The 24,427-nt window shown below is 42.4% G+C and overlaps 1 protein-coding gene across 2 annotated transcripts in view; it reads left to right on the forward strand.

Moving 5' to 3' along the window:
• The window catches only part of LOC127579282 (protein SFI1 homolog), a 120,401-nt gene that overhangs the window by 56,669 nt on the left and 39,305 nt on the right, over positions 1-24,427 (forward strand). For both annotated transcript variants that reach the window (XM_052031965.1, XM_052031967.1), the window contains 3 exons: positions 4,615-4,775; positions 11,556-11,630; positions 12,372-12,446. In XM_052031965.1, the coding sequence (XP_051887925.1) occupies positions 4,615-4,775; positions 11,556-11,630; positions 12,372-12,446 (311 nt within the window). The remainder of the gene's footprint in view (positions 1-4,614; positions 4,776-11,555; positions 11,631-12,371; positions 12,447-24,427) is intronic.

Genomic DNA, 24,427 nt, shown 5'->3' on the forward strand with positions numbered 1-24,427 from the left:
GCCTCCAAAAGCAGATTTCCTTTTCGATCTCTGGTCAGCCCCATCTCTCTCATAAGTGTTTTCACGTTCACTTGCCTAGCAACTATTTTTGGATTCTTTTTCGTGTTTGTTGCTCATCTTTTTCCATGCTCTTTCTTATTTCCTTATTTACTTGCCGTCTGAATTTTCTGTAATCCCAATTCTCATTTATGAAAACAACCTGACAAGCTTATTTTTCCTGCTCTATGTTTTAATATTTGAGGGAATACTTGCTTTAATTTCCTTGCTCTTTTTCCTTGTGGTGATGTACTTGGACGAGAGCTGAAACATCTCTACTTTGAAGGCCTCCAACTGTTGAATTACAGTTTGGGCTGTTCAACTTTGATTCCATTTTCCCTGGACAGATCTATTCTCCCCTGAATGAAAGTGGCCCTTGTTTAATCGTCTGTTTTTACTTTGGAGTGCTCCACATTCTTTCTATAACTATTCTAAAGCTTGTGATACAGAAATGGATAAATTCTTGAAGAGAGAAAACTTGCATGGCTATGAGGTAAGAGTATGGGAGCTGGCACAGACATAATGGGCTGACTGGCTTCATTCTGTTTTCATCATTCTGTGATTATTTGAGTTTATTTAATTACAAACTTAAGTTGCCACAAGGATATAAAGCTCTCAAAACTATCATAAGGAGCATTCAACACTCGACTTTTTGTCTTAGCAGAGACAAAAACTTGTGCTGTCTGTATTATTCTGAATTTAGTGCTCAATTCTCATCCACCCCACGATCTGGGAAGATGCACAAAACCTACAAATCCACTGACTCCCACAGCTACTTGGATTATAGCTCCCCTCACCCTTTCGCTTGTAAGGATGCCATTCCTTTTTCTCGGTTCCTGTCTCCACCGCATCTTTTCTCAAGATGAGGCCTTCCACTCCAGGACATCTAAGATGTCTTCCTTTTTCAGAAAAGGGGGTTTCCCCACCCCCCACTATTATTGATGGAGGCCTTACCCACATCTCCTCAATTTCCCGCACTTCTGCTCTTACCCCATTCCCTCTCAGACGGAACAGAGACGGAGTTCCCCTGGTCCTCACCTATCACCCCACCAGCTTACGCATCCAGCGCATCATTCTTTGCAACCTCCGCCAGCTGCAAAGTGATCCCATCACCAGCCACATCTTCTCCTCCCCACCCCTTTCTGCAGGGATCACTTTCTCTGTGACTCCCTAGTCTGCTCATCCTTCCCCCTCCCCAGGCACTTTCCCCTGTAACTGTAGGAGGTGCAACACCCGTCCCTACACCTCCCTCACCACCATCCAGGGCCCTAAATAGCGCATCCAGGTGAGGCAGACATTCTGATCCCTCTCCTCTGGCTTTGTTTATTGCATCTGGTGCTCCCGATGTGGGCTCCTCTGCATCGAGGAGACCAAGCACAGACCAGGCCACTGCTTTGTTGAGCACCTGCGCTCTGTCTGCCTTGGCTGTCTGGAGCTCCAGGTTGCTAGCCATTTTAATTCTCCCCATTCCCACCCCAACGTATCTGCCGTCGGTCTCCTCCACTGCCAGGGTGAGGCTAAACACAAACTAGAGGAACAGCACCTCATATTCCACCTGGGTAGTCTACAACCCAATGGCATGAACACTTGAATTCTCCATTTTCAGGTAAACTGCTCCTACTCTGTCCCTTTTCTTTCTCCTCCTTGTCTATCCAGTTCTTCCTACACTAACCCCAGCCCCTATCACCCTGTTTCTTTCCCCTCCACCCACTCCATCTGTCCATCTTCCCCACACTCCTTCCCCCACTGTTCCCATCTGCCCTCCCCACCTCCCTTACTTGATTCCATGTTCCACCTATCAGATTCATCATCTTCAGCCCTGTTGCCTCCACCTCTCACCTCCCAGCCTCTCCACTCCATCTCCACTCTCCCCTCCTCAATCTGCCCATCACCCCTCCTCACCTGGATCCACCTATCGCCTGCCAGCTCTTGCTCCACCCCTTCCCTTCACCTCTTTATACCGGGTATCTCCCCTCTACCTTTCAGTCCAGATTGAAGGGTCTCGATCCAAAACGTTGACTGTCCATTTCCCTCCACAGATGCCTGGCCTGCTGAGTTCCTCCAGCATCTTATTTGTTGCTATAGATTCCAGCATCTGCAGCCTCTTGTGTCTCCAGACTCCGTTCTGACTCTGATTCTGACTAGATACAAGTTTAAGGAGAAGATCAGGAAAAAAAATAAAATTACAGTATAAAAACAGGGAGGAGCCCACTGAGGTGTATATAAGATGTTAAATCATAAGAACAGAATATCACTGAAATAAATCAATAGAATCAGATATTGATGTATAAGAGTACATTTTAAATACATCACAGGCCATTTGGCCCTCCTTAACTCTTCTTGCCAGAGTCCTGATCCAGAACTAGAGGCCAAACCAATTATACCCAGATATGAAACAATGGTGGTGGTAAGTTGTCCTGTCCAGTGTTTTCCTGACAGCAGCTGTTAGAGTAACTGGCCTTGGGTCCTGTGATTCCTCACCCTCTCCTTTCTTTGGATGGTAGTGTCCTAGGCCCAGCCATCTCCAGCTGCTTCATCAGTGACGTTCCTTTCATCATAAGCTCAGAAGTGAGGATGTTCACAGATTACTGCAGAGTGTTCAATACCATTTCCCAACTACTCACAGTCTGTGTTTTCATGCAAGACTGAGATAATATTCAGGCATGGGCTGATAAGTGCAACTAACATTCCTTTCACAAAATAGCCAGGCAGTGACCAATTTCAGTCATGACATATTATGGCATTATCGTCCAGGGGGTAACCATTGACCAGCTCCCTAATACTATGAGAGAAGGTCAGTGGTTGGACATCCTGTTGTGAGTGACTCACCTCTTGACACCCTGTAGCATTCCTGCCATTTATAAGGCACATCAGGAATGTGATGGAATATCCACTACTTGACCAGGTGAGTGCAGGTCCAATAACTCTCAGAAGCTTAATGCTATCTGCTTGATTTGTACACTGCCCACCACACTAAACATTGCTTCCTTCTATTGGTGCACAGTAGGTGAACTGTGTACTGTCTACAAAGTGCAGCACATTACTCTCCTGAGCTACTCTGGTAATGCTTCCCAAGCCTATCTCCTCTATGATCAACAAGGGCAATGTCTTCAGGCACAGGAAATTCCATCACCTGTGGATTTCCTTCCATGTTGCACATCATCCTGACTTGGAAGTACGTTGTTGTTCCCTCATTGCTGGGTCTAAATACCAGAGCTCCTTCCCCAACAATTACATGGAAGTACCATTATCAGAGGGTTTGCAGCAGGTCAAGAAGGTGACTCACCATTACCTTCCGGGGGCATTTGGGGATGGGCAATAATTTCTGGCCTTCAAGCAATGTCCAGATTATGGAAAAATGAACAAATATGTCAAAAGCCTTGTCTCAGTTAATGTGACCACCTTATATTCCAATGTACAAATTTGCAGCTCTTCATTCTTATTAGTTACACCCCTCTTCCCCTCCCCTGTTCTGTTCCTCATCTTCTGTCCATTTTGTTCCTCACCCTTCTATCCCTCCTCCTCTCTCTTGTTTTCCTTTGCCGTTACCTCCCTGCCCTGCGGTTCTCCCCCTCCCACTGCCCCATCAGGTTCTCTTAGTATCCAGATGAATTGTTGTTTTAATCCCTCATCAATCCCAGACATGGTTACTCAAATCCTCACTTCTCTCTTCTTGCAGTGTCTCATCCAAAAGAAAAACTATTCTTGTTCTCTAAGCTTGGCATTGAGTGTAGCCAAATTTTTTGATAACAAGCTCAATGGTGGCCAAAGAAAATAGGGGATATGCAAGAAGTTAAAACTGAAAACTAAATACACATCTTGGGGTTAAAGGACTGATGGAAGTTACAAAGATGGGGGGAAGCCTGCAGAAGAGTTTGAAAATGATGAGATTTTTGTCACACCAGAAGTCATTTTGGTGAAGTATTTTCTACAGGACCATTTAAAATTAAAACACATGTTGTAGAATGCTCTAAGCTATTATTGTTTAACACTGTAGTTAACTCAATATTCATTCTTTGTAATTGCAAGATTAATCCTGATTTTCTTTTAAATTACTGGGCAGCCCTAGTTTAAACCCATCAATTTTGTTTTCATGCAATTAACTTGTTACGGTCATGGTGTGAAGTGTTAGATTTGGTATGTTCTATAATTTCAGTGGGAGATTAACAGGATTCTGAATTTGTGAATTTATCTGATTCAACCCCCCAACCCTCCAAATGAGAGCAGTGAGTCAAAGCTGAGAAACAATCCCTGACACTTAATTGCTTCTTGATGTACTGCACCATGTCAGCGCCCTGCACACTTGAGGAGCCATTGGAAATACAAAGCAGGCAGCTCTCAGCTCCAGGTTTGGAATGCTGAGCTCTGATCTTCACTAATTTATTCCCTGCATACTTTAGAGAGAGCGATGTTTTAAAAGAAAAATTAATAATCACTTTATTGGAATTTGAGCAGAATGAGTTGTAAACTCCACACTCCCCCCCCCCCCCCCCCCCCCCACCCCTCAGCATCTTCACAGACAATCTGTCGGGTTATCCAATTGATCCGAGATGAGAGTTTTATTTTCGTCTTCCCCAGTTCATTTGCAGCATGCGTTTTCTCACTGGAAACGGCTCAGTCAAATAACAATGACTCAGCGAGGCAAATTGGAGGCTGCTTCACAACACTATAGACAGCAGATTGCCAAAAAATGCCTGATGTCATGGAAACGGTATCACGACCATTGTGTAAGAGTAATGGTGAGTAGAAAAAAAAATGATTTGTACAACAGATACTGTTCTGATTATAGAAAAATTACATGATAAAAAGGACCTGGAAACTATGTGACACATGGTCAGAATTTGGGATTAAGAAAATTCAGCGTCAGGAGCAGTCAGTTCTTTTCCCATTTTTTTTTCTTTTCCCATTGAGACTATTTTATGGGTTAATTTAAATTTTTTTCATTTGCTGACTGGACTTGCATCTCCTCACTTGGGCTTAACACAGCATGAACTTCAAAACTGGTTGTAAATGGTATGCAGTTCTTTAGGCTGAGATATGGATATTTTGAATTAAAAGTACCCTTGTTCAGAATCACCAAGCAAATTATTTGCTTTCTATGTTGATGACCCATTTCCAGTTTTATTTAAAGTGCATTAAATTTATCATAAATCTTAGCTGTTTCTATTTATCTTTTAGAGGGTGGTTTGACAGATATCTGAAGTTGCAGTTTCCAGATGTCAGCCCATGATATGTTTGGGGTTGGTGTTGGGTGTGTTTGTTTAAAATAGCCTTTTTTTTTTACTGTTTATTCCACTTTATTACAAGTGCAACAAATCTGTATGGGCAGGTGGTTTTAGGAAGCTTTACAACTCGTGGACCATGAATGCCTTAACTGCAAGGAAGTAAAGTTGCAGAATAGCTGGGCACCTGAATACAAAGAAAATGAATGAATGCCTGGAAGAATGTATGTTGAATGGCATTTATGCCACAAGATGTTGACATAGGATGAGATTGCCATGTGTTCAAGACTAGCTGTAGAATAAAGGGTGACAATATTGAGAGATACATTCGCAGTGCAGCACATCACTCTCAGATGGGATGAGAGACCTATGGACAAAGGTTTCGTAAAGTTCTGCTGACCAGGAGTAATGGTATTGTGTACGTACTTGAGGGAAGTCCTGAAAACCCTGGTTCAGATGGAATGCGTTGTTTTTCTGGATGACAAGATGATTTGAGTTGCTGGTAATTGTGCTGAGCTATATCCAAAGATTGGCCTTGAGCAGAGACTGGATCAGAACACTTTGGTCTGAACAATATGTCTACTGAAGTGGAATAAGTGCTAACAGTTCTTTTTACTTCCAGAGTTACCTACTCTGCTCCAGATTTGTTGCTTCAGATTCTAGCATCTGCAGTCCCTTGTATCTCTATTTCCTACTCTGCCTTGCCTTTGTGCGATGGAGAGAGAGCAGAGGTCTAGGCAATCTACAGCTTGGTTTTGAAGCAAAGGGGAAGATTTGCAAGCAGAATGGGCAAATTCAGGAGCCAGGGAGAATTTGCCAACATACATTAAAATGGAGGAAAAGGACAGACACTTGTGAAAGAACAAAACAAGACCAGGTGAAGTAATACCATGAGATTACAATTAAAAAGGTGTGTGGTGTTGGAAAGTTCTTGAAGTACAGGGGCAAGGGAGGTGAAGTAGATAGTACAGAAGCTATTGTGAATCTTGAAGGAACACTGGACCACACTGGCAGGAAAGGACAGCTGTGAACGACTGACTTTGAGAGAGAACTGACAGTTGTGTGTTCTGCTATGTGTTAGAAATTTGGAAAGAAGCTTGAGGAATTGAAGAAGTCATTAAATAACTTTTTGGCCGAAAAGGAACTTCTGGTTGTTGATGTCCAGATTCAGGCTCTCTGAATTTGGTTCGATTAAAATTTGAAACCAAGAAACTAGGATAGATGAGACAAACTTGATAAAGAATGCAATAAAGGAGACGATCCAAGAAGACAAAGGAATTGCAGACATTGTCAAGAACCTTCTGTGCAACGTAATATAGAGTAATCCTAAAGAAATTTTTGAAGATTATATGAGCATTAAATTTCCAGTCTCATGATTTTTCAGGAATTTGAGACCTTGTGCATATTGAATTTGAAAACACAGAGGCTTTAGAAAAGTATTAAAACAGAAAACTGAGGTCCAGGTGAAAACTGAAGGGCCTTAAGAGGTTGGTTATGGCTAGAATTAACTCCTACTTGAGCAAAGACCTGGACCCACTGCAATTTGCTTACCGCCGCACAGGTCTACAGCAGATGCAATCTCACTGGCTCTCCACTCTGCCTTGGAGCACCTACATAATGGCAAAACATTATATCCAGCTGCTGTTTATTGATTACAGCTCAGCATTCAACACTGTCATCCCCTCAGTATTAATCACCAAGCTTCAAAACCTGGGCCTCCGTACCTCCCTCTGCAACTGGATTCTCGACTTCCTTATCGGGAGACCAGAGTCAGTGCCAATTACTGCCAATCAACATGGGTGCACCTCAAGGATGTGTGCTTAGCCCACTGTTCTATTCTGTCTACACTCAGCTGTGTGGTTAAGCATTGCTCAAACGCCATCTATAAATTCGCAGATGACACCATTATTGTTGGTAAAATCTCAGATGCGACGAGGAGCCATACAGGAGTGAGATAAATCGGCAGGTTGAGTGGTGTCGCAACAGCAACCTGACACTCAACGTCAGCAAGACCAAGGAACTGATTGTGGACTTCAGGAAGGGGAAGTCAGGAGAACACACGCCAGTCCTCATTGAGGGGTCAGCGGTGGAAAGGGTGAGCAGCTTCAAGTTCCTGGATGTTCAACATCTTGGAGGATCTATCCTGGGCCCAACATATTGATGCAATCACAAAGAAGGCATGCCAGTGGTTCTACTTCATTAGTGGTTTGAGGAGCTTTGGTATTGTCACCAAAGATTCATGCAAATTTCTATAAATGTACAGTGGAGAGCTTTCTGACTGGTTGCATCACCGCCTGGTATGGAGGCTCCAGTGTGCAGGATCGCAAGAGGCTGGTAGAGGGTTGCAGACTCAGCCAGCTCCATCACAGGCACAACCCTCCCCACCATCGAAGACGTCTCTAAGAGGTGGTGCCTCAGGAAGGCAGCATCCATCACTAAGGACCCTCATCATCCGGGACATGCCCACTTCTCGTTACTACCATTGGGGAGGAAGTACAGGAGCCACACACTCAACGTTTTAGAAACAGCTTCTTTCCCTCCACCATCAAATTTCTGAACGGTCCATGAACACTACCTCATTCTTCTTTTTTGCACTGTTTGTTTTGTCTTGTCTTTGCACTGTACTGTTGCCACAAAACAACAAATTTCATACAAGTCAGTGATAATGAACCTGATTCTGAGGTTTGGTCCATCAATAATGAAAGTTCATTTAATGCAAAACGGAGATAAAATATTCCCATATTTGCATATTAAACAACCTACCATATTCTGTTACAGAAGTACTTCTTAAGAATACTCTTGAAAAGGCATCCTTGATCAAACTGCCAAGCAAGAATAGAAAACCCAAATCATTTGCAGTTGTCTAATTTCTATCTGTTGAGGATGTAAAAGGGATTCTGTATTATTACAGCAAAACCCAAATACGAAGGAGGTTGAAATTTGTCACTTGGGGACAAGGAGACTCTAGCTATTCATGGTCTTTGACACAACTGAGGAAACTGCAAGAAAATGTTGAAGAAGCTGAGAGCACCAGAAGTAAGACATAGATTCGAGAAACCCATGTTTCTGGCCTGAAGATCCTTGCGTCTAATAAAGATTGAAAATAAGGCGGTGGGTGGGGAAATACTACTGTCAAATATGAAGAAGCTCCAGGGAAAGTGGCAACGGAGCCTAAGAGAAATTCTGCTGAAACTTAAAGGGGATGGACCAGTTGACTTTCAAGTGAAAGGATAAGATTTGGGGGACATAAGCATTGATGCAGAGGTCTGAAATAGAGACAAGACCCATGGTATGGTTAAGTCTATAAAAGTGATGTACAATGTGAAATAAATTTTTTTTTTGAGAGTATGGTATTTATTGGATTATTTATAAAAGGACTAATTCATTTAAGTACTCTTAATACTGTGTCATGTCATGTTCTCTGAACTGTTACATTGAAGCTTCCAAAGCTAGAGACGCGAGACTGCAGGTGCTGTAATCTGGAGCAAAAAAACAAACTGCTGGAAGAACTCGGTGGGTCAGACAGCATCAGTAGAAGGAAATGGACAGTCGACATTTCAGGTCGAGAGTCTTCATCAGTCTGGATGGAGGGTCTCAGCCCATAGCATTGACTGTTAATTTCCCTCTGCAGATGCTGCCTGACTCACTGAGTTCATCCAGCAGTTGGTTGTTTTTTTTTGCTTCTAAAGCCAGTTTTGAAGCTCCTAAAGTCTGGATTTGTTCAGCATCTCACTAGCCACAGAGAGCCTAGACTCTGCATTTACAGCATTTTAAATTTGCCCTGACTCTTTCACAGTTTCTGTCGCACTCAACCCTTTTATGCCATTAAGTGAGGGATTGGGGCAAAAATGTAAAACTGCGGAAGGAATTGTAAAAGGGTGAAGGAACTGTGGGTGACGAGAGAGGTGGAACAACTAGTTAGGAAGAAAAGGGTAGCATACATAAGGTGTAAGCAGCAAGGATCTGACAGGGCTCGTGAGGAATATAGAGTAGCAAGGAAGGAGCTTAAGAAAGGGCTGAGGAGAGTGAGAAGGGGACAGGAAAAGGCTTTGGCAAGCAGGGTTAAGAAGAATCCCAAGGCTTTTTTCTCGTACGTAAAGAGCAGAAGGATGGCTAGGGTAAAGGTAGGTCTGATTAAAGACAAAGGTGGGAGGATGTGCCTGGAAGCTGTGGAAGTGGGTGAGGTTCTCAATGAATACTTCTCTTCAGTATTCACCAAGGAGAGGGGTCTTGATGATGCTGAGAACAGTGTAGGTGAGGGTAATGTTCTGGAGTATGTAGATATTAGGAGAGAGGATGTGATGGGATAGTTAGAAAATATTAGGACAGATAAGTCCCCGGGGCCTGATGGAATATTCCCCAGGCTGCTTCGTGAGGTGAGGGAGGAGATTGCTGAACCGTTGGCTAGGATCTTTGAGTCCTTGTCCACGGGGGTGGTACCAGAGGATTGGAGGGTGGCGAATGTTGTCCCCTTGTTCAAAAAAGGTAGTAGGGATAGTCTAGGGAATTACAGGCCCGTGAGCCTTGCATCTGTGGTGGGTAAGCTGTTGGAAAGGATTCTAAGAGATAGGATCTATAAGCACTTGGAGAAACATGGACTGATTAGGGACAGCCAGCATGGATTTGTGAAGGGAAGATCTTGCCTCACAAGCCTGATAGGGTTCTTTGAGGAGGTGACCAGGAAGATTGATGAGGGTAGTGCAGTGGATGTGGTCTACATGGATTTTAGTAAGGCGTTTGACAAGGTTCCGCATGGTAGGCTTCTTCAGAAGGTCAGAGGCCAAGGGATCCGGGGAAGCTTGGCAGTGTGGATTCAAAATTGGCTAGCCTGTAGAAAGCAGAGGGTTGTGGTGGAGGGAGTGCATTCAGATTGGAGGGCTGTGACTAGTGGTGTCCCGCAGGGATCGGTTCTGGGACCTCTGCTTTTTGTGATATTTATTAATGACTTGGATGAGGGAGTGGAAGGGTGGGTTAGCAAGTTTGCAGATGACACAAAGATCGGTGGTGTTGTGGATAGTGTGGAGGGCTGTAGAAGCTTGCAGAGGGATATTGATAGGATGCAGAGCTGGGCTGACAAGTGGCAGATGGAGTTAAATCTGGAGAAGTGTGAGGTGGTACACTTTGGAAGGACAAATTCCAAGGCGGAGTACAAGGTGAATGGCAGGATTCTGAACAGTGTGGAGGAGCAGAGGGATCTGCGGGTTCATATCCACAGATCACTGAAAGTTGCCTCGCAGGTGGATAGGGTAGTTAAAACAGCTTATGGGATGTTAGCTTTCATAAGTCGTGGGATCGAGTTTAAGAGCTGCGAAGTGATGATGCAGCTTTACAAAACTCTAGTTAGGCCACACTTAGAGTACTGTGTCCAGTTCTGGTCACCTCATTATAGGAAGGATGTGGAGGCATTGGAAAGGGTGAAGAGGAGATTTACGAGGCTGCTGCCTGGACTGGAGAGTATGGATTATGGGGAAAGATTAAAGGAGCTAGGGCTGTTCTCATTGGAGAGGAGGAGGATGAGGGGAGACATGATAGAGGTATATAAGATATTGAAAGGAATAGATAGAGTGGACAGGCAGCGCCTCTTTCCCAGGGCACCAATGCTCAAAACAAGAGGACGTGGCTTTAAGGTATTGGGTGGGAAGTTCAAGGGTGATGTCAGAGGGAGGTTTTTCACCCAGAGAGTGGTTGGCGCATGGAATGCGCTGCCTGGGGTGGTGGTGGAGGCTGATAGATTGGACAAGTTCAAGAGATTGTTAGATAAGCATATGGAGGAATTTAAGTTGGAGGGATATGTGGGAGGAAGGGGTTAGATAGTCATAGGTGTGGTTTGAAGGTCGGCACAACATGGTGGGCCGAAGGGCCTGTATTGTGCTGTATTGTTCTATGGTTCTATGCTGCTTCTGATCGTCACCCAGAAACAAGAAAGCATTTCTCATGCCATGCCATAAATTATTTCCCAGCTAATTATTACATTTGAAATGCAAACATTAATGTCATAGCCAGTTTCTATGCTGTGACCTTCCTAAAGAGCAATCTATTAATGCTGCTGTTGGATGGAAGATGAGTGCTTGCAGGAAAGTTGGAAAATCTTTCTTTGCATAGTAACACTCGCTTTGGAATTGTTTGGATGCCTGTGAAAATGGGATTGCTGGCACTTTGTAAGTTTAAACGTGAGGGGACCAGATGGGTAAAGTGTCTGAGCGTGTGCAACCATGGAATTATACCCCAGTTAGGAATTGTGCTTGCCTGTATTGTGATTAAAACAAGTAAAAACTTTTGCTTTTGATTGTGTTCTAGCTGTTACGGCGACAGGGACAGTGGTTTCAGGCATATCGACTTTGCAGATGCTACTTCACAAACTGGAAAGTAAAAGTAAGAAGTTAAAATTGTAGAATTTCATTCAGTCCCTGTGCTTGTTCTGAGTTTAATTTGGGCATGGTACACCATTAATATATTTATCCAAAAGTTCCGGTGATTTTGGGTTTTACTTTTGGCCCATTTTTTTTCTCCCTCTCCTGGCTACATTTATTTATTATCAATGGGCCTTCCCAAGCAGATATCTTCTATGAGTGGCTGATTCTGCTCCATGTCAGCTGTGTGGAGGATTCGTTCGTAGGTACAACAAATGCTGCTGTTATTTTTTTTAAGAAACATATCCTTGTGAATCTGCCCACACTTAGTTTGAAGAAATAGTTCTGTTGACATAAAAATTACCCCACCACAATTCCTGTTTCAAATTTCCAAATCTTAAGTTAGCTTAGGATTTAAGATGTGAATATCAGAAAACGTAAAATGAGAAATGGACTTGGCTACAATGTTGTTCCGTCCGCTTGACTGAATAGATTGCCAGTATTTGTTAAGGAATGTACAGAAGGACTGGCCATTCTATTTAAGTACTAGGGCATCAACTGTCCTTGGACAAATAGCAGAAATATTTCTCCTTGGCTAAGCATCTTCCTCTGTCTTCCTCTTGACTCCCTGCGATAGATACTTGAACATGATTGTGTTATAAAATCGGGACTGCAATGGACTGCTGTGTTGTTCTGGTTATTTCTCACCGTGCACATACATTTCATTTGGAATGTAACTTGTTTTATTTTATTACTTGTGTAGCTGTTGGAAAAACATCGAGAGGACAAGCAGACAGCAATAGCTTTATGGCACTGGTCTATCGTACTTCAGGGAAAGGTGAGACACCACGTGAACTAAACTTTCAGTGGAGAATCAATTTTGTGTGTTTGCACTGCCCACACACACAGCAGTTAAATTTATCAGAGCTAAACATCATTTGCCAGTCCTGAGTCAATCACCTAAATCTTTAAGATCTCCTGAAGCAGATTATATATACTCCTGAAATTTGTACTGCTCATTGTACCATCAGCAGGTTTTCAAACTGTATTCCCCTAAATCTTGATAGTGGATTCCTGATGCTATGGTCATTCTTATTTTCTCTACAACCTTTGAAATATTGGCTGCAATCAGAAATTTGATGGCAAATGATAACAGTAGTCCAAACACAATTTTCTATCAGGCTTCCAACAATGTTTCATGCTCTGCACACTTAGTGTAGGTGAGTGGTAGAATCGAGGCAGTGGCCTATTTGGTAGGTGGATGTAACCTGAGTAAATCAAATCTTCAACCAATGTAAAAGATCATTGTATTTGTACGTTCTCCCCCTGTCTGCGTGGGTTTCCTCCGGGTGCTCCGGTTTCCTCCCACATTCCAAGAGACGTACGGGTTAGGAAGTTGTGGGCATGATATGTTGGCGCCGGGAGCGTGGCGACAGTTGCGGGCTGCCCCCAGCACGTTCTCAGACTCTGTTGGTTGTTAACGCAAAAAGATGCATTTCACTGTGTTTCAATGTACATGTGACTAATATTATTATAAATATTATCATTATAACTAGTCTAGGAGATCAATCTAGTCCTGGATTCCATGAAATATGCACTTTTTGAAAAGGTGATGTCAGCCCCAATCAGAAACTGATCCAGCTCTCTTGTTTAAAGATATTTAGCAAGTTGGCATTCATTGAGTGAGACGACAGCCTGTTCTGGCTTAATGTTCCTCGGAGGGTAAAAATCCACCTCCTGATACTTATCACTGAGATGTGGCTTGATGCACTTTAATATTGTGAGCCCACAGTTTTCCCTTTTCAATTGGAATACATTTCTAATTTGAGAGATTTGTGCACCAAAATGTGTGTATATTTTTGTCCACTTTTTAATGCTTTAGGAATTGGTGGAGAATCAATTTTGTGTGTTTGCACTGCCCACACGCATAGCAGTTAAACTTATCAGAACTAAACATCATTTGCCAGTCCTGAGTCAATCACCCAAATCTGTAAGATCTGAAGCAGATTAACTTTATATATACTCTTGAAATTTGTACTGCTCATTGTACCATCAGCAGGTTTTCAAACTGTATTCCCCTAAGTCTACATCAAGATCATTAATAAAAATAGAAAAGACCAACAGTCCCAACATATATCCATGAAGACTAGTCTCCACATAGATTCAAATCTATCCGTACTTATTTGTTTTTCCTTCTGCTATCAGCCAGTTGTCAATCCAACTCAACATATTGTCTCTAACATCGGAGGCTCCAGTCATGGGAAGCCTGTGATGTGGCAACTTATCAAGAGCTTTATGGAAGTTTAAGCTGACAGCTGGACATTCCTCATCCCCTGACTTCATGTCTAATAGTATTTTTAAGTAGTTTTGTGTGATTATTATTTTAATGAAACCATGTGCCTAACATGGGTTTTCTTTATCCAAACAATCGTATTTGCATCCCTAATGATTCTCCGGTATCTTTTCTGTTAATAGTGCCATCTAAGGGGCCTATTATAACTGAGGTGTGTTTTGTTGCCTTATTGTAAAGATGTGGTATATTAGGGTCTTTCCATTCTATAGGAAGAGTAGTGGAGTAATTTAAAAAGCTGGATTGGTGTTCACTGAGCCATTTCCCTGTAGACATTTAGTGGACATCAGTCTTTCTGATTACTCTATTTTCAGTTTCAAATTCTACCTAAAGCAAAGTTTATCTAATTTAATGCCATTGATCTTATTATTCATTCAAGTTTATTGCAAACCATCAAGTCAGGGGATGAGGAATGTCCAGTTGTCATACTTCAGTTATCAACAGAATTTTTTTGTAACCTGCCCTGTAAATCCTGCAGTGGCCTAGGACATTCTCTGACAATAAATTCGGGTGTTGTTTTTAAATTCCTTCCTCCCTTTTACATTCTGATTTCCTACAAGATTTGGTATGTTCTTTACATCCTTCACCACAAATATATGATATTTATTTCCCCTTACTGATTCTCCTGTTTCAGCTTCCTGGAAACCATTTTTGTTAAGGCTCTGACTATTTTTGTATTTCTTATTATTTTGCTCACATACTTTGTTTTTCTGTCTTGATTAAATTCTTCCAGTCCTCAGGCCTACCATTATTCAATGCGAAGTCGTAATTCTTTCAGCCTTTACTCAGTGGTGCCTATCTTTGTTGAGAGTTATGAAATATTTCTTTAAATGTCTGCTACTGCTTACCCACTGTCATGCATTTTTTAATTCAGTTTCCCAATCCATTTATATCCATGTAATTGCCTTTATTTAAGTTAAAGACCTTGGTTTTGGAATTGTCACTGAGAAGTTTAATGTGAAATTCTATCATGTTATGATCAATATTATACAAAGGGTCGTTCATTATGAGGTCAGTAATTATTCCCACGTGACCAGGTGAGAAATAACTTGTCCACAGGTTGGGTCCACAAAGTATTTTTCTAGCAATTTGACTTGAATACATTCCATGAATTCATCCTTGTGTACCTTTGCCAATTTGATTTATCCATTTTCTGAAAATTTAAGTCATCCATGATTGTGTTACCCATGTTATAAGCCCCTTTTATTCTTTGGATATCCTGACCAACAAGTTTAGCCCTTATTAAAGGGAGTTTTGCCAAATCCCACCAATGATTTAATTTCTTGGTTATTTCTTGCTTCTACTCAAATTGATTCTACTTGGTAATTTTCTGTGCTAATCTCATTTTTCACTCCAGTCCTAATATCGTCCTTTATTATCAGAGCTACTCCAATTTCCTTTCCATTCTCCCTACCTTTCCAAAACATCAGATGTCCTCAAATATTCACATTCCAGCCTTGGTCACCTTGCCTCTGCAACAGCTGCTAGATCAGACAAGTTTATCTCCTATTTGTGCCATCAATTCATCTATTGTTATGGTTGCTTCAAAGGAATGTGTACAATAAACAAAATGAAGCGATACCATAACTGTCGGATCAGATCAAAGCTCTCCAGTCCTGATACATCTAGTTACGAGTGGTGGTGGACAATTAAACTACTGGAAGCGGAAGCTCCAAGAATATTGGCAGCCTCAGTGATGGCAAGACCCAGGTTGAGAGTGCAAAAGGCATGGCTGAGGCATTCACAACCGTCATCAGGCCGAAGTGCCAAATGGATGATCCATCTCAGCTTCCTCCTTTGACCCCCACCCCCATCACAGAAGACTATCTTCAACCAATTTGGTTAATTCCATGTGATATCAAGAAAAATCTGAGAGTGCAGGATACAGAAAAGTCTGCAGGACTAAGCAAAATCCTGATACTGAAGACTTGGGCTCTAGAATAACATATGCCTTTAGCCAAACTATTTGGAAAATTACCTGGATAGATTGTGTTCTCAAGAAGCAGGGCAAATTTTGAATTACTACCGGTAATCCTGTGAATTACTGCCTGATCAATCTGCTTTCAGCCATTGGCAGAGTGATGGAAGGTGACAGAGCACCTGACTCCTGATCTCATTGCAGTCTTTATTCAAACATGGACCAAAGAGCTGAATGCCACAAATTTCAAACAACAAATTTCACGACACATGCCATTGATAATAAACCTGATTCTGAAAGCCAGAGGTGGGGCAAGAACTAAGAAGGAGGTTTGGCTGTAGAAGCTTTTGGGTTCAAGTTATGAATCAGGAAGTTAATAATATCTGAGTTACAACTTGAGCCATGTGCATATTAACACAGTATCAATAAAATCAGAGAGTTGAATGTATGTGGCTGAAAAATCAGGATGGGAGAAGTGTGTGTCACTTTATGGAGCACTGATACCAGTACTGTGCAAAATGGGAAGTGTTCCAGTGGGGCAGACATCACTTGAATTGATCTGGGACCAATGAGCTAATGAATTGAATAACTGAGTACCAGGGATTGCATTCAAGTGAGTAGAAATTTAGAAAGCGAGAGAAAACACAATGTGATTGTGCAGGATAGCAGAATGGATAATGACAACCAGTTCATCAGGAAGGGACAGAGCAACTTAACAGCATAAATGGCAGTGATGCTTCACTCCCCGACGAGCTGAACGCCTTTTATGCATGCTTTGAAAGGGAGAATAACCCTACACCTGCGAGAATCCCCATAACATCTGGCAGCACTGTGATCTCTGTCTCGGAGGCCGACGTCAGAACGTCCTTCAAGGAAGTGAACCTTTGCAAAGCAATGGTCCCTGATGGTGTACCTGGCTGGGTACTGAAAATCTGTGCCGACCAATTGGCTGGAGTGTTCAAGGACATCTTCAATCTCTCGCTGCTGCAGTCGGAGATTCCCACCTGCTTCAAAAGGACAACAATCAAGAAGAGTAGGGTGAGCTGCCTCAATGACTACAGCCCAGTAGCACTCACATCTACTGTAATGAAGGGCTTTGAGAGGTTGGCTATGGCTAGAATTAATTCCTGCCTGAGCAAGGACCTGGATCCACTGCAATTCACCTACTGCCACAACAGGTCTACAGCAGACGCAATTTCACTGGCTCACCACTCTGCTTTGGAGCGGCAGTTCGGCTTCATTCATGGTTTGAGGCAATTTGGTATGTCACCAAAGACTCTTCGAAATTTCTATAGACGTATGGTGGAGAGCATTCTGACTGGTTGCATCGCGGCCTGGTATGGAGACTCCAATGCACAGGGTTGCAAGAGGCTGCAGAGGATAATACTCAGCCAGCTCCATCATGGGCACAACCCTCCCCACCACTGAGGACTTGATCAAGATGCGGTGCCTCTCTAAGGACCCTCACCGTCTGGGACATGCCCTCTTCTCATTACTACCATCGGGGAGGAGGTACAGGAGCCTTGAAGACCCACACTGAACCATTCAGAAACAGCTTCTTCCAACTCCGCCATCAGATTTCTGAATAGTCCGTTAACCCATGAACACTACCTTGTTATTTCCTTTCGCACTATTTATTTATTTTTCCAATTTATAGTAATTTTATTTCTTTGCACTATGCTGCTGCCGCAAAACCACAAATTTCACGTCGTGTAAGTCAGTGATGATAAATCTGATTCTGAAACACACAAGCATACTTGCAGTTTGAGTCAGACCAGGGAAGGCTTTAATCTGAATGCATGCAGTATTCATAACAAGATAGATGAATTAATGACAGTAGTGGAAAAGTAATGTGTGCGACTTAATAGCCATTAGAAAGACGTAACCAACTATGGGAGGTAATTATTCTAGGACAGTTAACTTTTATGCAAACTGGAAAAAGAGGTGGGGAGCACAGATAATAACCTGATGGAATAAAAGCAGCAGATAACTACATTAAAATGTATATTTTTATTAAAAAAAAGCAACGACTAGCATTTAATGAATTAAAAAAAAACACAGCAAATTAAATATCCCTTTAAGGCACAAAACCCAGCAGAAAAACTGGTCCAGCTGCAGCTAATAAGTTAACATTCAATCAAAGGAAAAGGCTTGTAATGTTAGCAGTAATTAGCAATAAACCCGAGCATCGGAAAAAATTCAGAATTAAACAAAAGGGGACTAAGAAATTGATAAGCAAAGGGAATGTATATTATAGCAATGATCTAGTAAGAAATTTTTTAAAAAACACGTTGTAGAAGTTACAATAGATATGTAATTTCTAGGGTAGGGACATGTTCGGCACAGCTTTGTGAGCCGAAGGGCCTGAATTGTGCTGTAATTATTCTATGTTCTATCTTCTATGTAAAAAGGAAAAGATTAGCAGAAGTTACTCTGCTTCCCTTACAGACTGAAGTGAAAGTATCAGAGAAATAACGAAGAAATGACATTCATTTTCTGTCTATCTATACAGAACACGTCCCGGAAATAGAGAACAGCAGGTTAGAGAGAAAGAGGTGCTGAAATAAACTTAACATTTGGGGGAGAAAAAGTATAAATTAATGGGACTGAAAGCTAACACCTGATTACCTTCATCCTTGAGTTTTGAAGGAATGGATGTAATGATAATGGATGTATTGGTTGTCAACTTGCAAAGTTCCATAGATTCTAGAATGGTTTTCAGGGATTGGAAGGCAGCAATTGTAACCCACTATTTAAAGCTGGGAGCCATAGACCAGTTAGACTGACATGAGTAGTTGGGGAAAATGCTAGAAACTAAAATTAAGGAACTGTTAACAGGACACTTAGAAAATCACAATAGGACTGGGCAGATTCAACATGGATGAAAAGGAAAACATATTTGACAGATCTGTTTAAAGTTTTTTTGAGGTTATAACTAGCAGGTAAAGGGGAGCCACTTGATGTTGTGTATCTGGGGTCTGAGAAGATGTTTGATAAGGTGCTACACAAGAAGCTATTAAACAAAATTTCATCACATTTAGTTAATAGAAAACAGATTTGGAACAAGCAAGTTTTGTTTGGCTTGGGAGGCTGAGAGAGGTGGATTGGTGCTTGAGTAACAGTGCTCACAATCAGTGGTTTGAATGAATGGACCAAGTGTATGTGTCCAAGTTTGCTGATAATACAAGGGTTGGTTTACCTTAAGTGAGGACGTTGAGGACTCTTCTTTACCATGAGGGAGATCAGCTTCAGTCAGCTCAGATCATTCCTTGAATTGAAATCAAGAAGCTTCAGGTTACTGCTCAATCCTCAGCAACAGACATCTACGTTTGTATCATTAATTTTACTAACATTTCACCAGCTAAATTAAATAATAAGCAGAAAACATGATTTTTTTTTTCCCCTCAATGTGATCAGGTAGATTTACAGGCACAAGAGACTGCAGCTGCTGGAACCTGGAGCATAAAATGAACTCCTGGAACAACTTGGCAGGTCAAACTGCATAAATTTGCACTTCTGTTTGAGCCAGGTTGTGCTAAATTATGGCTGGTGTTTCCCAAAGGGATTGTTGACTATCAGCCACTGATGCCTCAGCACGTATGGACTTCTGCGCATGCGCTGTCAAACATGGAAGTCTGAAGTCCAGATCATGGCCATCCAATTGGCTCCTCTGTCACAGAGCTCACCATTGAACCCAGTGGTGAATCAGTCACAAGCTGAACAAAGGGTCCAGATGTCCTTCAGTTTCATGGTAGGGAGGGCTGGCATTTGAATGGGATTGCTGACCCAGTAGGGGGATGGGGGGGTGAAGATAAGCATCTCCTTTATTTTACCATTTTTAATTTATGTAATCTTTTTAATTATTAACATTTTAATATGCTTTTTTAATTCAATTTTTTTTAATATTTAAGTATTTGATTAGTTTTTAGATGTCTATATCGGATCCAATTAAAAGCTGTTTAAAAAGCCCTTTGACAGCAGTGAACTGTGAGGGTGTTCTGTGTGGGGACAGGCAGGGTATTGGCACAGGAGCCTGATACTTGCACGCTGCTTGGGTTGCTCTACTAAATTGGGCACCAGTCGGGGTTGGGGAGTGACAGGTCAGCTTTTCCAGCCCTGTCCATCCAGGAAAGGTGGGGGAACCACAGGTGGTGAATCCAAGCAGCAGGGTGGTTTTGGTGATTATTATGGGAATAATTTTGATCTCATCAGCTCTAAAATATGCTATTTTAATCAGTAAGTCATCTGCCTGCAAAAATTTTTTCTTAACTGTTAGTTTCCAAGGAGCAGCTTTGTTTCAACAGTTTACCTTTTCCCTTGGGGATTAAGTTTAAAACTTGGGGAATTAGAAGAACAAATATGCAGCGAGATTGTGCAGAGTCATAAGAATAATAGGGTTGTCATAGTAGGGAATTTTAACTTTCCTAACATAGACTGGGACTGCCGTACTGTTAAGGGCTTAGGTGGGGTGGAATTTGTTAAGTGCATTCAGGAAAGTTTCCTTGGGCAATACATAGAGGGCCTTACTAGGGAGAAGGCAAAGCTCGACCTACTCTTGGGTAATAGGGTGGGGCAAGTGACTGAGGTGACAGTGGGGGTGCACTATGGGACCAGTGACCATAGTTCTATTAGTTTTAAAATAGTTATGGAAAGGGACAGAACCAGTCCACAGGTTCAGGTTCTAAATTGGGACAAGGTGAATTTTGAAGGTATGATATAGGAGCTGGCGAAGGTTGATTGTAGTAGGTTGTTTGCGGACGAAGAGTCCACAGGCAAGTGGGAAGCTTTTAAAGGTGAGATAGTGAGAGCTCAAGGTCTGCACGTTCCTGTTCGAGTGAAGGGCAAGGCTGGCAGGAGTAGGGAACCCTGGATGATGAGGGATGTTGAGGCCCTGGCCAGGAAAAAGGAGGAGGCATGGGTCAGGTACAGGCAGCTTGGAGTAGAAGGGATGCAGAAGTGTTCTCAGGAACGAAATCGGGAGGGCAAAAAGGGGACATGAGATAACTTTGGCAGAGAAGATTAAGGCAAATCCAAAGAGATTTTATGTATATTGAGGGAAAAAGACTAACTAGAGAGAGAATAGACTCCCCTCAGAGACCAAAGAGAACACCTTTGGATGGAGCTGCAGGAGGTGGGCAAGGTCCTTGATGAATGTTTCTTCTCTGTTTTTACTGTGGAGAAAGACGTGAAGACTTCAGAACTGGGAAAAGTAAATGGGAAGGTCTTGGGGATAGTCTGCATTACGGTGGAGGAGGTGCTGGATGCCTTGAAAGGTATGAAAGTAGACAAATCTGCTGAGCCTGACCAGGTTTATCCAAGGACACATTGGGAGGCTAGAGAAGAAATTACGGGAGCCCTGGCTGTGAGATATTTGCATCATCATTAGCCAGGGATGAGGTGCTGGTAGACTGGAAAGTAGCGAATGTTGTGCCTTTATTTAAGAAGGGCGGCAAAGAAAAACCTGGGAACTATAGGCCAGTAAGGCTAACATCTGTGGTAGGTAAGTTGCTGGAGAGGATTCTGAGGGATAAGATGTACGTACACCTGGAAAGACGGGTTGATTAGGGGTAGTCAGCATAGCTTTGTGTATGGGAGATCATGTCTTGCGAACTTGATTGAGTTTTTTGCAGATTAATGAGGGCAGGGTGGTAAACGTGGTTTATGGACTTCAGTAAGGCCTTTGATAAGGTTCAACGTGGTAGGCTGCTCTGGAAGGTTAAATTGCATGGAATCCAGGGAGAGCTGGCTAATTGGAATTGGTTTGCTGGTAGAAAGCAAAGAGTGACGGTGTAAGGTTGTTTCTCGGACTGGAGGCCCGTGACTAGTGGTGTGCCTCGGGTCGGTGCTGGGCCCATTGTTATTTGTCATCAATATCAATGATTTGGATAAGAATGTACAGGACATGGTTAGTAAGTTTGCAGAAATAGGTGGTATAGTGGACAATGAAGAAGGTTATCAAAAATTACAGGGGGATCTTGATCAGCTGAGTAAGTGTATCGAGGAATGGCAAATGGAGTTTAATTCAGATACATGTGAGGTGGTGCGTTTTGGAAAGTCAAATCCAGGTAGGACTTTCACAGTGAACAGCAGGGCCCTGGGGAGTGTTGTAGAACAGAGGGACTTTGGAGTACAAGTTCATGATTCACTAAAAGTGAAGTCTCAGACAGGGTGGTGAAGAAGGCTTTTGGCACACTGGCCTTCATAAGTCAGGGCATTGAGTATAAAAGTTGGGAGGTCATGGTGCAGTTGTACAGGACACTGGTGAGGCTGCACTTGGAGTATTGTGTTCCGCTTTGGTCGCCCTGCTGTAGGAAAGATGTTATTAAACTGCAAGGAGTGCAGAAAAGATTTACAAGGATGCTGCAGGGACTTTGGACTGAGTTATAGAGAGGGGTTGGACAGGCCAGGACTTTATTCCTTAGAGCATAGGAGACTGAGAGGTGATCTTATAGAGGTGTATAAAATGATGAGAGTGCAGAGATAGGGTGAATGCACTCAGTCTTTTCCCCAAATTGGGGTATCAAGAACGGGAGGGCATAGGTTTAAGGTGAGAGGGGAAAGATTTAAGAGGACCTTAAGGGGCAACTTTTTTTACCCAAAGGGTGGTATCCATGTAGAATCAGCTGCCAGAGCAAGTAGTTGACGCAGGTACAACAACTTTTAAAAGACAATTGGACAGGTACATGGATTGGAAAGGTTTAGAAGGTTATGGTCACAATGCTGGCAAATGGGACTAGCTTGGATGGGGCATCTTGGTCAGCATGAACCAGTTGGGCCGAAGGGCCTGTTTCCGTGCTGTATGAATGTCTTTCCCTTCCTTTCCAGAATTCCTTAGTGGTTTACATTTTATGGTTACAAGGTATCATGTTGCATGGAAAAGCTAACCCATTTTGATTGTAAGATTATGATATTAGTGCCCTACTCTTTTCTAAGTTGTGATACCTCCCCATATTCTTCCATGTATATCTACCCTATGATGGCTGTGCATAAATCCAGTACAATTAATGTTAAACCCTGCCTGTACATTCCTTGTGTTTTTCAAGTGGTCTGTTGATCATGATTGCAGTCTTCAGAATTCATTTTTCAAGATGTGGGGTGTCCCTGCCAAGCATTTATTGCCATCCCTAGTTCTTGAGAAGGTGGTAGTGAAGCTGCTTCCACAGTGTTGTTGGATACAGAATTTCAAAAGTTTAGTCTATACCTTGGCTGGTTCCAAGTTTTTACATTCTGCTGACTTTTTAAAATTTTATACACTATGATGCTGAAGAACATCTGCTGTACTGGCCGAGTGACAATATATGTAATGTACACATTGTAATAATGATCCTTTCATTATTTAGAAGTACATTGCATCACTCAGTTTCTTTTACTTCTGTCAGTTGATTTCTTTTGTAAGGATTTTGAAGTAAAACTTGACGCACCCTTCATTGTAAACTCCATCTGATGAAGACCATTGAAAACAGAACAAGTTTGAGAAATGTAGAAATTCTATTTCTCAATTGCAACAAGTAATATCTAATTTGACTGTAATGATAAACTAACCATTTAGTCTTTTCACCGAGGCATCGATATTTTCACGTTTTCTCTCCAGGTAGATTGCTTGTGTATGAGGAATATAGGCTTGAACAGCCTTTTGTACGGCACGCTTCTTAACATAGCAATTTTGCACTTTTCAACTTTTCATAAGTACACTCCACCTGTAAGTGAGCAGAACTCGTGTGATTTGGTATTGTGTGGACCAGAAGACCTCAGGCTTTCCCTCCACGATGTCTCTGTCAATTCCTCCCACTCTCTGAAGATCAAAGGGGTACCCATAGGCACCCAAGTGGGCCCTAGCTACACCTGTCTTTTTGTTGGTTATGTGGAACAGTCCTTGTTCCAAGCCTATTTGGTCACTGCCCCTCAGCTCTTTTTCTGCTGCATCGACAGCTGCAGCCGTGCCACCCTCCTGAACTTGTGCAGAACTAGGCAATTTCATCACCTTCACCAGCCTGCCCTTCAATGTACTTGGGCCATTTCTGTCACTTCCTCTTCCTTTTGTGGATCTCTCTTTCTCCATTTCAGGAGACAGACTTACCACTTGCATCCTCTGTAAAGCCACTGACTCTCAGAGCTACCTCGACTATCCCTCCTCCCACCCAGTAAGGATGCCAACCCTTTTTCTTAATTTCTCAGTCTCCACTGCATCTGTTCTCAAGATGAGGCCTTCTGCTCTGGAGCTCCTGAGATGTCTTTTTTTTCTGGAAGAGTGGTTTCCCCTCTGCCATGATTGATAGAAACCCTCGCACATAGTTCCTTCATTTCCCGCACATCTACTCTGACTCACCCCTCTCTCCCCAGATTTCCCTTGGCCCTCGCCCTTCACCTCACCAGCCTCAGCATCCAACACATCCTCCAGCATTTCTGTCAGCTTCAACACCATCTAGTAAATGCTGTCTAATTTCCAGCTCTCCATGTTGGATTTGCCATTTGTTAAATGCCAAATAATTAGGAATTCAGGCTAGTTTTCTGTTTCGACATGTGTCTACTAGGAGCTGTAGTGGAGGTGCCC

The sequence above is a fragment of the Pristis pectinata genome, chromosome 17 (genome assembly GCF_009764475.1).
Source record: "Pristis pectinata isolate sPriPec2 chromosome 17, sPriPec2.1.pri, whole genome shotgun sequence".
NCBI classification, from domain to species: domain Eukaryota; kingdom Metazoa; phylum Chordata; class Chondrichthyes; order Rhinopristiformes; family Pristidae; genus Pristis; species Pristis pectinata.